Source organism: Otolemur garnettii, unplaced genomic scaffold (assembly GCF_000181295.1).
Source record: "Otolemur garnettii isolate 467f Iridium unplaced genomic scaffold, OtoGar3 scaffold00033, whole genome shotgun sequence".
In the NCBI taxonomy this organism is placed as follows: Eukaryota; Metazoa; Chordata; class Mammalia; order Primates; family Galagidae; genus Otolemur; species Otolemur garnettii.
In genome coordinates this window covers 11,582,148-11,596,701 of record NW_003852428.1, presented here as the reverse complement: position 1 = coordinate 11,596,701, position 14,554 = coordinate 11,582,148, and the positions used below count along the sequence as shown (strand labels likewise).

Sequence of the window (14,554 nt, the reverse complement as noted above, 5' to 3'; positions counted from 1 at the left end):
AGAGCTGTTTTCCTTAAAAATAGGTAATTTGCCACAAAGCGAGGGCAGATCTTTGCCACAGCAGCAGCAGTCATGGTGCTGCATTAAAAACCTTGTAAGTTAGACTGTCAGTGCAGGGCTAGAGGAAAGGTCCCTGTTCCCATGCAGAAAGCCTGTGGGTGGCTGGATTGGTGGGGCAGGCTCGCTTTCCAAAGTCTAGACCGGGGTCTGTCAAACATGTTGGATTGTGAGATCAGGACCCCAGCAGATCTCACCAGGCATAAGTCAAAATCTGTCACAGAAAATTTCATTCACAGATATCTGTATATGAATCTGTTTTTAATCAGAACAAAATAAAGATGACATAAGTGATAGCAGCATGTATTTAACGAAGAAATGGCCTTGCATATGTCAGTGACAGAGCCCACAGTGTTGTCATGCCCCCATGTGGTTGGAGGTCACATGGGCATCACGTTCAGTTCTCTGGCCCCCACCATAGAAGAGCGGAGTGAGCTGGTGTCCAGTAGGCCCTCGGTCTCGCCATGCCAGCAGGCTTCAAGGAATAAGATGGGAGCCAGGAAAAGGCCACAGGCTGTGGGAACGTGTGCACTGTCTTCAGAGATTTGAAGGCTTGTCATGGCAAAGAAGAGTTACTCTTTGACCAGCAGTGGGGTGGGAAGGAACCTTTCTCAAACATTGACACCCCCAGAGTTGTTACTGAAGAGTGTGTCTTATCCTTCAAGGATGTTGGAGAAAGGAAAAAAAAATTTTTTTTTAGGTCACATTCTGGTTTTAGTAGAATGAGACTTGATGTACTGTCTGAGTAGTTGCAGGCCCCTTTGTTCCTGCCATGAGCTTTGACTGTGTGGGTCACACCCCTCTCTTGTTCCTGCCTGGGCATCATTGCCTTGTCACCTGTGCTCACTCACGCCCTCTGCAGGCATCTACTCTGACGCTGCAGGGTCCACACACTGTCTCCACGTCTGAGCTGCCCTGAACATGCTCCTGTGTGTCTTCTCCTTTCCTGCATGTATTTGCACTGACAGTATTTCATTCCTGACTCTGATTGTCCCTCTGTCTTAGCCCCAGTTCCACCCCATTCACCCTTCGTAAATGTCCTCTCATCACGTTAAAGCAGGGGTCCTCAAACTGCGGCCCACTGGGTGTTTTTGCCACCGCTGCCTGTCCTGCTTAGCAACCGACTCATCCTGGGGCCTGCAGTCTGACCCTCCAGTGGTCTGAGGGACAGTGAACTGGCCCCCTATTTAAAAAGTTTGAGGAAAAAAAAAGTTTGAGGACCCTTGTGGTAAAGGATCTTGTATCCCACCTGTCTGAGGACAAACAGGTGTTCCTTCCTTAATCAGGTAGAGGGCCTGTGCACCTGCAGTGCAGGCCGTGCTGTTGGGTGAGGAGTATGCTGTGCGTGGTTGGAGCAGTTCTCTTTTTATCCCAGTTTCTTACACCTGAAACTGAATCACATTTTATGTGTATAGTGGCTGTCTCTGAAATTCCACCTGCAAGTGGCCAGTTGAAACTACCTACTTCTGCTTCTTTTTTGTTTTGTTTTGTTTTGTTTGAGACAGAGCCTCAAGCTGTCGCCCTGGGTAGAGTGCCGTGGCATTACAGCTCACAGCGACCTCCAACTCCTTGGCTCAAGCGAGTCTCCTGCCTCCGCCTCCCAAGTATCTGGGACTACAGGCGCCCACCACAACGTCTGGCTCTATTTTGGTTGCAGCCATCATTGTTGTTTAGGGGACCCGGGCTAGATTCGAACCCACCAGCTCAGGCGTATGTGGCTGGTGCCTTAGCCACTTGAGCCACAGGTGCCGGCCCTATTTCTGCTTTTGACTGCTGCAGCTCCAGAGAGCTGTGGCTTTTAACATCTTCCCTGTTGGCATAATGGCTCCCTATCCTCACCACCAAGTGTGCCCAAATGATTGTCTTTGTCAAAAACAAGAGTGGGAAAACAGATACCGGTGGTAGTGGCTTCTGTTTACGGACTGCTTATTCAAGTTCTCACCCACCACTCTAGCGGGTCCAGCAGCTCTGACGGCCACTAGGGGGCAGCGCTACCTAATCCTGTGACCAGCCCAGATTAGAATCCAGGCTGTTGTGAAGGCCCCAGGGTGCAACTCCTCTCTTGCTGTTGGACAAAAAGATTTAACTTTTTATTGTAAATTAGCAGTATTCACAGAAGTGCTATTTTTTCCACTCTTAGAAAATTTGTGATGAGAATTTTACAGGCATCCTAGAGACTTTTTCTTTATTCAGGGGTATTTTAGGTATCCTGTAGTACCATTTTAAAAGCTTAAAAATTGCATTATGAAATATGTCAGTTTATCTTGAGTTGACATTAGACTGGACTTTATCTGAAACCTTTTCTCCAAATTGAATGAGAGTATTTCCTATAGAAACGTTGTAAATGAGCGATGGTTTTAAATAGTTTACAGTGTAGCTTTCTCCTTCATTTAATTTTCCTTCTGTCAATCACCGGACCCAGGATCAGTTCCTGTGTGGGCTCCCCTGTGGCTGTGGCTCTTTACGGGTTTCCTGGCTTGGCCAGGAAGGGAAAGCAAGTCCCACCATGGATACAGGTTAAAATCTCCAGAATGTTATAGAGAATAAGGTTTTCTTTGTTTTTTACAAAAAAGTACTATTGGGTAGAGGAGAAAAGTTTTGATCCCTACATACTCGTGGCATTTCCCCTTGGGTTGAGAGGAGGTGATTTCTGCGGACTCTGATCCTAGCCCCCTTTCCTCATATTGCACTATTTTTAGGAGTAAAACAATTTAAATGTGAGGTGATGTTAAGCTTACCAAACTGACAAGTTTTGAACAATTGGTAAGAACTTGGGTATGTTTTCAAAAATACCTAGAGAAAGATTTTAAAATTGTGGGTTTTTCCCTCGTATGAGAAGAACATTTCTTAGAATAAAAACAATGTCAGGGACTCACATTTACTTCTTCACTCTCATGTATCATCTCATTTAATCTTTTAAGCAGCTCTTTGAGGTACACATCAGTGCTATACCTATTTTATGGATGAGAAAACTGGATCCAGGCAAGTAATTTGCCAAAGGTGACGCCACGGGAAGTATTAAGTCAGGATTTGAACTCTGGCTTCAGAACCTACACTCTTAGTTATTCTGTATTACCTCTTAAGAGAGGCATTCTGCTTTAGTTATCACTTATGGAAGAAACAAACTCTTAGCTATTGGAGTAGAGTTATGTAAAAGCACACGTGTGCATTGTGCTCCAGGCCAGTTCTAAGAGTTAGGATTTATCTTCCCTTCAGCGTATAAAAGTGAGACTTGTTAAAATGACATTGTAACTTCAATGGTATTTTTGGTAGTGTTAGAGAAAAGGAATTCTGCAGATATCCTCCCCTAGACAGGTGGCCTGTCCTACAAGTTGGGTCCTCGAGTGAGGCCTCATGGGGAGTCTGAGGACAGGCTGCTGAACTCCCAGGTCGAGGCCTCAAGGCTTGTGTAATAGGGCGGCCCAGGGAGCCTATGCGGGGGGCTTGTTCCTTGCTGTCTGAGCAGGCCTGGGGTGGGGAGTGAGACATCTGCATTCAGGACTTCTATTACCAGATGTGTCTTATTCAGGACATTCAGACCCTCTACCAGCATCTTAATTCTGTTGTGTTTTGATGATTTTGCTATGTTTTTCTAATAGGCTTAAAAATAAAACTTTGTAGGTTTTTCAACAGATTTAAGAGAGCAGGTAGTAATTTTTATTAGCGATAGAAGAATCTAGCTCTTAACGCTGCAGTGCAACAAAACCAGAGGCTGCCACTGTCTCCAGCCTGCAGTGGACCTGATTTCTCAGCACCCGGAGTGACAGCTTGTCACTAATGTGTCAGACGACTCCTACTGTAACACACGTTCAGTGTTATGTCAGAGTTGGCTCCTTTATCCTTATTCTCAGAAATGTTTCTTCAGATTAGGGTACAGTGAAGGAAAGTATGTTCTGAGGATCTTTTTCAGATGTACATTTGCTTAAATCGTGGACAAGTGTGATGGCTCATGCCAGTAATCCTTGCAATTTGGGAGGCTGAGGCAAGAGGATCACTTGGGGTCAGGAGTTTGAGAACAGTCTAGGCAATAATGAGATTTTGTCTCTGCAAAACAAAAATGTCAGCCAGGTGTGGTTGGGGACACCTGTAGTCCCAGCTACTTGGGGAGGCTGAGGCAGGAGGGTGGCTTGAGCTAAGGAATTTGAGTTATTGTGAGTTATGATTATGCCACTGCACTCTTGATACAAAGGTGTTTTTTAAAAAAAAAAACCCTGAGCAGAAAAGAATACACGTGGCACAATAGTATGACTGCATTCCTTTTCTCCCATTTCTGTATATGTTTAAAGAGTAAGCTAATCTCTGGTGGCTGAAAGCAAATCAGTGATTACCAGGGAGGGAGTATGACAAAGGGCCTAAGAAACCGTGGGGTAAAGGAAAGGCTCAGTGTCAGTAGCAGTGAACTTCTGAGTAAAGAGAAATATCAAAACTCACGTTGGAAACTAAATTTGTGCTGTTCATTCTATATCATCTGTACCTTAATAAAGCTAGCAGTCAAACAAAAGAGCAAATGCAAGCAGTAGGTTTTTGTAAGCGCAAATTTGACTCCTAAGCCCTGAAGGTGGCAGGTACTGGACAGGGTGTTGAGGTGTCAGGTAGCAGAACTGACTGTCTTCAACAGGCATGTGAAAGATGCATGTGAGGACTCCTCCATCCCCGAGAGCTGAAAGCAGTTTCTCCACATGCAAACCACTGCCAGCCTACCAGGTCCTGTTCATTTTAATGAACTGTCTTTTCTGGTTCCCTAAATAGTGCCCCACAGACCTGCAGGAGTTCATGGACTTCCAGGAGGTGGGCGAGCGCTCTGTTCCCTGGCTCCCGCCTGGCCTGAAGTAGTCCTTGCCTCTTGTTCCAGGCTGTCCTTGCTCATCCAGGTCCCCAGTGACCTGTTCGGTGGTAGTGGTAGTGAGGGTGTCTTAGGTATTTTTGGTGTGCATACTCTTTCTGTCACAGGAGTGAGCGGCCGATGGCCCGGCTGTGGGGCCCGAGTGGTGAGGTTACTGGCGAGGTTACGTCAGCAGGTCCGTCCAGACCCCTGGCCGGGCCCCCTGGTGGGTTCACTCCCCCTCATCGTATGCCTTCTCCTCTTCTGAGTAAAGCGCTTAGCTCTGAGAGGCCGTTTAATAATCAATAATGGATTGTAATGCCCTTGCTGAAAATAAAGCAAAACCATCCGCCGGCTAAGTGAGGGAGATGTCAAACACACCTCCTAGTAGGGACAGCAGCTGCTTCTGGGCTGGAGGGGGTCTTGTCTTATTTCCATCGCACCGGGATTTAGCCTCTGAGGAGTGGGAAAGAGCGACTTCCCTTCCCTTTCCTTTTTCTCTTTGTGACAGCCCCGTCTGTCCGCCTCACTGCCTGTTTATTTTGTCTCCACACAGCGGTGGCAGTGAAGCTTTTGTCCTGCATGTGTTCCGCCAGCACTGGCAGCAGCGGGCTGTTTGGGAAGCCCCTCCCTCCCTCCCTCCCTGCCTTCCTTCCTTCCCTCTGGGAGTGGTCTGTCAGCCTTGGCCTCCCAGTGTGTCACACACCACTCGGTGCTGGACCCCAGGCCGCCCACCTGGCCGTGCGCCCCCCTCCTCACCGCCCTGTCCCCTTCCTTCCGCAGCTGTGGACGTGGCTGGAGGAGCTGCAGAAGGAGCTGCTGGACGATGTGTACGCGGAATCGGTGGAGGCCGTGCAGGACCTCATCAAACGCTTTGGCCAGCAGCAGCAGACGACGCTGCAGGTGACCGTCAACGTGATCAAGGAAGGGGAGGACCTCATCCAGCAGCTGAGGTGGGCCTGGCCCCTCCCCGCTGGCCTGAGCTCGGAGCATCAGGGATCCTGCTGTGGTTTCCCCTTCCTCTTTTACTTTTTTGAATAACTAGCTCAGATTGTTAGTGCAGGCTGGGAGCAGAGCAGCTGATACCTCTGAACAGCCCTCTTCCCTCCCTGCTCCTTCTCCCTTCCCCTCCACCCCTGACAGCTTGAGAGTCGGTTTTCATTACAACATTGTCTGATAAACCTCAGAATTCAGCTTTGGCTCTTTCCTCTTAACAGTCACCTAGTAATTACTGGAATTTCTTTATAAACCAGATAGATGAATATGGATGGCCTCCTAGGATTGTATCCTTAGGCCTGTCTAGAGCATGTTGGGCATCCAGCTCTCAGCCCCAGACCCAGGCAGGCCCCGTCCTTCAAGCCTCCTTGTCTCCAAGGTGGGCCCGTGCTGGGATGGGTGGCTTTGTTTCCCTTAGAAGCAAATCCGTTTATTAGGAGAAGGCCTCTGTATTAGGTCAGGGAGGACATTTTCATAGATTAACCTCCCTGCTGTGTGACTCAGAGGACACTTTACTAAATCATTGATTTACGTGACACTCACTTTGCTAAAGGAGAGGCAGCAGAAGGTACTTAACTTAATCAATCGCATTGAGAGTTGACCCCTGCTATCCAGCACGGCCCTACCATTTGTACCAAACAGGTATCTCTTCTCTTTACTTAAGGAGAAAGAGGCTAAAAATCCAGCTCTACTGAAGTAATTTTCTGTAGTTACTAGACTCCTTACAAGAGTGACTTCAGAAAACTCCAGGGAAGCTCTCCTGGGCGGCCCAGATTTGGCAGTGCTGCTCTGGGGAGGAAGCCCAGTGCTGCCCTGCGCGCTCCATTCTCTGAGACGAGCAGTGCAGCTTCCTGCCAGCCTCTTCCCCTGAAGATCTGAGTTGCCGGATCTGGCATCTAACAATGTGAGGCTTTCTCGCCGGTTCCTGTTTGTCTTGTAACCCCGTCCCTGCCGTGTGCCCTCATGCAGGGACTCCGCCATCTCCAGCAACAAGACACCCCACAACAGCTCCATCAGCCACATCGAGACGGTGCTGCAGCAGCTGGACGAGGCGCAGTCGCAGATGGAGGAGCTCTTCCAGGAGCGCAAGATCAAGCTGGAGCTCTTCCTGCAGCTGCGCATCTTCGAGAGGGATGCCATCGACGTGAGTGTCCCTCCCCCACCTCCACGTTCCTTCTCTGTCCTCTGCCCATTCAGGCCCCGAGGCCTCTCCTGCCTCTGCCCTCTAACAAGGAGGGGGAAGCAAGCAGGGGATCCCTTGCTTGTCCCCAGGAGGTTGGGGACTCTCAGGACCAGAGCAAAGCAAGTATGCACGGCAGAGTGGAGGGAAACGGACACACCTGTCCCCTCACTGCGGTGCCTCAGCCTTGACTGGGTCGAGCACGGCACTCCCCTGTCCTGAGTGGAGCAGAGCTGTCCACTTAGGGGGGGTCTTCTCTCCCTTGCACCCCTTCTCTTCCCCTTCTTCTTTTTCTCTTTCCTCTCTGCCCACAGTGGGACTAATCTTAGTCTGTGCTGATAGCCTTTTAGGTAGTAGGAAACCCAGTTGTTCCCCTCCCCCTTGGAGATGTTCTTTGATTATAATTCTCATATGAAAATGGGTTTTCCCACCTTACATGTGAATGTGAGAGAAGTACAGGTGGGTTCCTTTTGTCTTTCTTCAACAGAAAGAGGGTGGTTCTGAATTCTGTGCTAAGGAAAGTCTTTTTCTCCTGAACATCACGTAGTACTAGCAGCAGTGAGTACCATCACAGGAGACTGCGAAATGTGGTGAAGGAAGCAAGCGCTCTTCAGCCCATGTGAGGCCTGGTGCTGGCAGCTTCACACAGCGGTGGCAGTGACTGCCTGCAGGTCTGCGGTGCTCTCTGCAACTGCCCACTGCAATCTGTGTGACTGTTCTGAATTTAGAGCTCCAGCCCTGCTGGGAGGGCGCTCACACACAGACCCAGAGGTGCTGCCCCAGGCAGGGGACAGCAAGACTGTGTGTGGACAGCCCTCCACCTGCACTGGGCCTGTCTGTAGGCCCCATCCCAAGGGCAGTTTTGGCCAGTGGTGCAGGCCTAGGCCAGCCTCATGCCGGCCTCTCGGTGACTTTGGGCAGCTGGTTGTCTAAACCTCCAGCACAGTTTTCCTTAAAGATAGACCTTGGTTCTTGTCATTGTTATCATTTTAGTTTCCATAAAAAAGAAGTTAAACCCTAAACATGTTGCCCAGTAAAACCTGTCCCCATGCCCTCAAAGTCATGACCACATGGTCCACATGAAGCCTCCCAGAGCAGAGGTCCCTGCCCGCCGCTCCTGCCCTGGGAGGGCCCTGGCTTCAGGCTCCAGGTAGCAACAGGATCAACAGAGGGCACAGCAGGCCTGTTTTCCTCCTGATTTCAGAGGACTTCCTTTTGTAAAATTTAGCTGCTTAATATGTATTTTCAGTTAACAAATGCAAAGTAGTCAGAACCATTAGCTGAAGTCTTTTTCCAGTAGATTTTGGTATTTGAAAAAAAATTTAGTTCATTTATCTTAATGCTACTAGAAAGGGAAAACAATTTCTAATTGTATTTCTACTTTCACTGAACCAAATCAGGAAAGAAAAACATAACATTTCCCTGCAGTAAGCCGCAGGATTATAGGTGCCCACGGTAAAGCCAGTTTACCAGACCCTATAAGAGTACATCCCAGAGCTGAGGAACTCACAGCTGTGGTTCAGTCTCGGGCCAGCGTCAGATAGTTTAAAAGCCTCTACAGGGTCATGGCCTCAGAACCTGTCTTCTCTTTCATAATCCAAAAACGTGAAAATCCTAGCAGCTTAGGCTTTGGCAGTGATCTCTACTCTTACCCTGAAAAATGCCACATCTGACTGCCAGTTGAAAGCACGGAGTTGTATTTATGGTAGAAGTTCATCTGTTAATTTGGTTCATTTTTTTTTAAATAGTTCAATTTTTTAAGATCCTTTGACTTTCAATTACAATAACGTCTCCATCTTCCCAAGGTAGATCCAGATTTTCAATCCTCATCCCAGCTTGCTTAGGGCTCAGGTGGATGGAGTGAGTTGGGATCTGTGGGGAGAGTTAGTCCCTTGAAGTGTGTATCGTAATAATCTCTCATAAGAAGTTTTTTCCTCCTTTCTGGGTTATATACTTTTTAGTCTTAATTTTTAAAAATTATATTATGAAAATTTTCAAACCTATCTGAAAGTAGAGGGTAATGCAGTGAAACTTCATATGCCTGGCTCCAAGATTCTGCCACCCTTGTGCCCTTCACTTGTTGCTGTTGTGCTGTAGAACTTGAGAGAAAATGTGGGCCAGTTTATCATTTCACTCCTGAAGACTTTCCTGAGTATCTCTATAAAGCCACTTGCTTATGTACCCACAATGTGCCGAACATCACAGCAGTCACTGTCCTGTCCCCTGACTCCCTGCTGTGTTCAGGATTTTAGAGTGCTCTGCTAGGAGACAGGTGAGATCGACTCTTATGTTTGCTGGTCAGATAATCTGCCTCTTAATCTATAATCGATAGTCTCTCCTTCAGCCTGTCTCCTTTTTTTCATGCCATTTGTTGCAATAACAGCTGGGTTAGTTGTCAAAGCAACCAGGTCCCACATTCTACATTTGTGTGCTTGATTTCTCCTATCAATAGATTGTTTAACTGTTTTTCTTTCCCCGGCATTTCCTCTCAACTTGGAAGTTAGATGCAAAGACCTGAAGACCGTTGGATTCAGGTTCTGGTTTTATGCACGAGTTCTCCCTTGTTGGTATATCACAACTCCCCTATGGGAAGGCACGTCCTGTCTGATTCTCCCTTTTTAGAGGTGGCAAGACTGGTCTCTGTGTTCAGGCAAAGGTGTTGGGATTCTCTGCAGTTACATCCCCCTTAGTCTCTTGTGTGGCAGAGACTGTGCTTTTGTGAGTGTAGTCGGAAATTGTTGTTTTACTAGAATTTGAAAACAGATAATTTTCTATTTGTATTCATTCTACATTTAATAGATGGATTCATATATAAAGAAGGACACTCCTTCATCTTCATCCTGAAATGCTTACAATAATTATTTTCTTTTTTAAGCAATAATTTTTTAAGATAATTATTAGTTTCCTATCTGCTTTTAATAGAGAACAAAGACTTAATTTTGTTTTTTTGTCTGTTTGTTTGTTTTTTGGCTTTTTGGCTCCTCTTCTTCTTTTATGAAAACTATTTGGAATTAGTGGATTTGTGTATATTCAATATATTTTATTCAGTTGTAAGCATTTTTCTTTTTGAATGTCTAATTGTCCCACTTTGGCCAGTGTGAACCCCTGCAGCTGGCTTCGGTGTCCATTTGTTATTTATTTATTTATTTGCAGTTTTGGCCGGGGCCGGGATTGAACCCACCACCCCTGGTATATGGGGCCGGTGCCCTACTCCTTGAGCCACAGGCACTGCCCCGTTTGTATTTATTTTTAATTTTTTTAAACAGCTGTCCATTTTGAATTGCATCTGTCTTAAACGTATATTTTCTGTGTCCTTTTGACATGGTGAGTCTCCTCCTTCCTCCGCACAGAGAGATGCGGCAGCTTGTATTTTTTCTTCATCTTGGTCTTAAACAAATACTGTCCTCATTCAGATCATCTCAGACCTCGAGTCGTGGAATGATGAGCTTTCTCAGCAAATGAACGACTTCGACACAGAAGATCTCACAATTGCAGAGCAGCGCCTCCAGCACCACGCGGACAAAGCCTTGACCATGAACAACTTGACTTTCGACGTCATCCACCAGGGCCAGGACCTCCTGCAGTACGTGAATGAAGTCCAGGCGTCTGGTAAGAAGGGGCCACTCCTCTCTGTCTCTCCTGGCTGCGTCATGTCACCAGGGGAGTTCAGTTTACTTCAGTGTGAGGACTATAAGTTTTTTTGTTTTTGTTTTTGTTTTGTTTTGTTTTTTGCAGTTTTTGGCTGAGGCTGGGTTTGAACCCACCACCTCTGATATATGTGGCCGGTGCCCTACTCCTTTGAGTCACAGGTGCCACCCCTATAAGTTTTGTTAGCCTTTATGATACTAATATTAGAGATACCTGTTCTTTAAAAGGAAATGTTTTATTTTGTTTTGTTTCAGGTAATATAATCACACTTACTGTTATGGAAAGAGTTACCCTTGATAACTGTCCTGTGTTATTTTGAGGAGCATTAATTTTAATTTCACAAAATGGTTATGTTGTATCTCTGTGAATCCCAAGAAAATAGTTTCACATTCTTTATTTTTTTTTAGTTTACATCTTACCAGCAGATGTCACTGTAGGGTCAAAAATGTAACTGTAGTATTAGAAACTTATTCAACAACAACCTGTATGCTGTTATCACTCATTTTCACAAATTAAATTGAATACCGTACTTGCTAAAGAGTGAACCATGTATATTGTGGTTAACAGCAGAAAACGAACTGGCAGCACTCATAGCTCAGTGGGTAGGGCACCAGCCACATACACTGAGGCTAGAGGGTTTGAGCCCCACCCGGGCCTGCTAAAACAACAACGACAACTGCAACAACAACAAAAAAATAGCCAGGCATTGTGACAGGCACCTGTAGTCCCAGCTACTTGGGAGGCTGAGGCAAGAGAATCACTTAAAGCCCGAGTTTGAGGTTGCTGTAAACTGTGATGCCCCCAGCACTCTACCTAGGATGACGACTTGAGACTCTGTCTCAGAAACAAAAACAAACAAACACAAAATCCCGACAAAACAAACTGAAGTCCATTCACTTGTAAAGGCTACTGCGCTTCCACCAGCTCTCAGTGTGGAGCAGAAGTGGTTGATGGAAAATGGGTTTGCTGTGAGTGACATCCTTTCACAGGCACTTGCATGCTGAGGCAGCATAAACGCTCTTCTGCGGGGCTCTGTCTGCCTTGAGTTTGCCTTTCAGCATATGGCCTGGCCCCAGCTGGGGCAGATTGTGTACAATTTCAGAAGCTTGAAGCGCAGTCAGATTCTAGGATCTCCCTTCAATGTCCACAGGCGTGGAGCTGCTTTGCGACAGAGATGTCGATATGGCCACGCGGGTGCAGGACCTGTTGGAGTTTCTTCATGAAAAACAGCAGGAATTGGATTTAGCGGCAGAGCAGCATCGCAAGCACCTGGAGCAGTGCGTGCAGCTGCGCCACCTGCAGGCAGAAGTGAAGCAGGTGGGCAAACGGCGGGTGGGCCCGCGGGCAGGTGACACTGCACACTACAGACACCCGAGAGTGACGGTCTTCCTGTCCCATTCGTCCCTCAGGAGTTCACAACTGTCCTAATGATACATAAGCTTACACACAATGCACCCCAATACCTCCGTACTTAATGTGTGGCCATGCGCCACTAGACCACCTTGCAGCCTCAGGTCCCATCTCTGGTGGCCTGCAGGGTGCTCTATAAAGTCCACTGTTGGACTTAACCCCATGTAATTTCAGGTGCTGGGTTGGATCCGCAATGGGGAGTCCATGTTAAACGCCGGGCTTATCACAGCCAGCTCACTACAGGAGGCGGAGCAGCTCCAGAGAGAACACGAACAGTTCCAGCACGCCATCGAGGTACGAAGGCCTGGGCCTGTCTCTGCTGGTCGGATCTTTCTATCCTCAGAGAAAACCTTCTAAATCCCTGAACGTAGCACTGCCCATGGGAGCCAAACCTAGGGCTTGATTGGTACAAAAGATTCAGAGGACCCCAGATGACCACACTTATAATGCAGTTGAGCACAGGAGGAGGGAACAGGCTGGCAGCCGCAGGGAAGTGAGGACACATATCCCAGCCAGGCCTCACAGCGAGGGTTCCTGGTTCCTGCTACTTTCCTGTGCTCCAGGCCCCTGGCAGGAGCACTTTCTTTGCTCAGGAGCACCTCTGACCAGCAGAGCCCGAATTGAGTCTCAGCTGAGGTTTTATGTCTTGCTGGACTTGGGGGCACATTCCCACTGTTACCAACCTCTACAAGGCAGAGAGCTGGGGAAGGTGTGTCTTATCATGACCAAGTGCACCTCATGAATTCACTGTCAATGTGGAAACAGTGCTGACAGTAAAACTCACACCCTTGCTTAAAAGCAGCACTGTTCAAGTTGACCCGGGCGTCAGTGCCATGCCAGAGCTGTGGCAGAACAACTCGGGCCAGTTCCAGGCCTGCCCAGATTCCACTCTCAGTGTGTAGACTGATTATTTTTAGGTTTTTGGCAGGAGAGAGGAGAATGAGTGCTATTTCTGATTGGTGGTCACAAGATAAAGTCAAGGAAAAGAGAGTGTTTGATTCCAGAAAGCTTGCATCCTGCTATACTTACACAGTCAGCCAGAGAAGAAAGCTGTAGAAGTCACTGCTAATTTATTCCCCGGATTAATTTATTTTCAACTACTTGTTGCCAGTGGATATATTAACACCCTTTGTGAGGCTCAAACTCTGGGCATCTTTTGAAAACTGCACACTGCACCAGTGATTTGTAGAAATTAAATTGCAAATATTGTTGTTATGTCTAGATAAAGGCTGGGACTGGATCGTTTGTAGTATTTTATGGGATTATTCACGCTTTTTTTGGACAAGATGCAAGATTTTATACTATTTAGAAGACAGTCTGTGTCCACAGGGATCCTATGGTCTCCTGACTCTCCATAGGCCCCACCCTAAGTTCTAATTCTTCTCTGGAGAGAACCTGCCCTCTCTCAAGCAAAATTCTCAGTGAACTTGCCAGATAATTTTCATAGATGTATCACATGGCATGACCTCCAGAGAACAGTTGATTCATCTTCAACTTTCCATTAATTATTTTCTTAAAAATTTTTCCATGGAGGGTGGCGCCTGTGGCTCAAAGGAGTAGGGCGCCAGACCCATATGCCAGAGGTCGGGGGGGCAGGGTTCAAACCCAGCCTGGCCAAAAACCACAAAAATAAATAAATAATTTTTCCATGGAGCCCAGAGTTTAAAGTTGAAAATGAAAAATTTTAAGAAAGTATTCATTCTGGCCACCTTCTCATCACTTATCTCCGTGGCTGTTATAAGAAGCATCCATAGGAGTAATAAACGTGGGACATTTCAATAGCTTTTTAGGAGACTCTTGTCTACTAAGGGTCTTTCCTGCTATTTCTCAAGCTTAGAACCCCACCAACGAGACCCATCTCGAAAGTCTGTATTTCATCCTCCATTAGCTAATTTATACATTTAGTTGTTGTGGGGTATAAAATCCTTTTTTGCAAAACTATCTACTGTGCTTTTAGAAGGTCCTGGCGAGTGCATATAAACTGAAGTTGTTTCTACAGAATGGTGACACTCAGAGTAACTGTAGCCACCCTGGTTCCTCCCAGTCAACGGGCAACACCCTGTTAACTAACCTTCCCCTGTCTGCTCCCTCGCTAGAAGACGCACCAGAGCGCACTGCAGGTGCAGCAGAAGGCAGAGGCCATGCTGCAGGCCAACCACTACGACATGGACATGATCCGAGACTGTGCCGAGAAGGTGGCCTCACACTGGCAGCAGCTCATGCTGAAGATGGAGGACCGCCTCAAGCTCGTCAACGCCTCCGTGGCCTTCTACAAAACGTCGGAGCAGGTGCAGGAAGCCATTCCCCTCACTCGGGCTCCCCACTGACGTTTTATGTGGATCTAATTTTATTGGACAACTCAGTCATTGGTAACATGTCTGTTATTATTGAACTAGTCAGTTGTAAGTCAAGCAGGGAAAAGACATTCCAGAATTAAAATT

The 14,554-nt window shown here is 47.0% G+C and overlaps 1 protein-coding gene across 1 annotated transcript in view; it reads left to right on the top strand.

The window, feature by feature from the left end:
• The window catches only part of TRIO (trio Rho guanine nucleotide exchange factor), a 235,899-nt gene that overhangs the window by 87,933 nt on the left and 133,412 nt on the right, over positions 1–14,554 (top strand). Inside the window, exons 11-16 of the mRNA XM_003789545.3 lie at positions 5,663–5,832; positions 6,845–7,019; positions 10,469–10,664; positions 11,854–12,020; positions 12,288–12,407; positions 14,210–14,401. Of these exons, the coding sequence (XP_003789593.1) occupies positions 5,663–5,832; positions 6,845–7,019; positions 10,469–10,664; positions 11,854–12,020; positions 12,288–12,407; positions 14,210–14,401 (1,020 nt within the window). The remainder of the gene's footprint in view (positions 1–5,662; positions 5,833–6,844; positions 7,020–10,468; positions 10,665–11,853; positions 12,021–12,287; positions 12,408–14,209; positions 14,402–14,554) is intronic.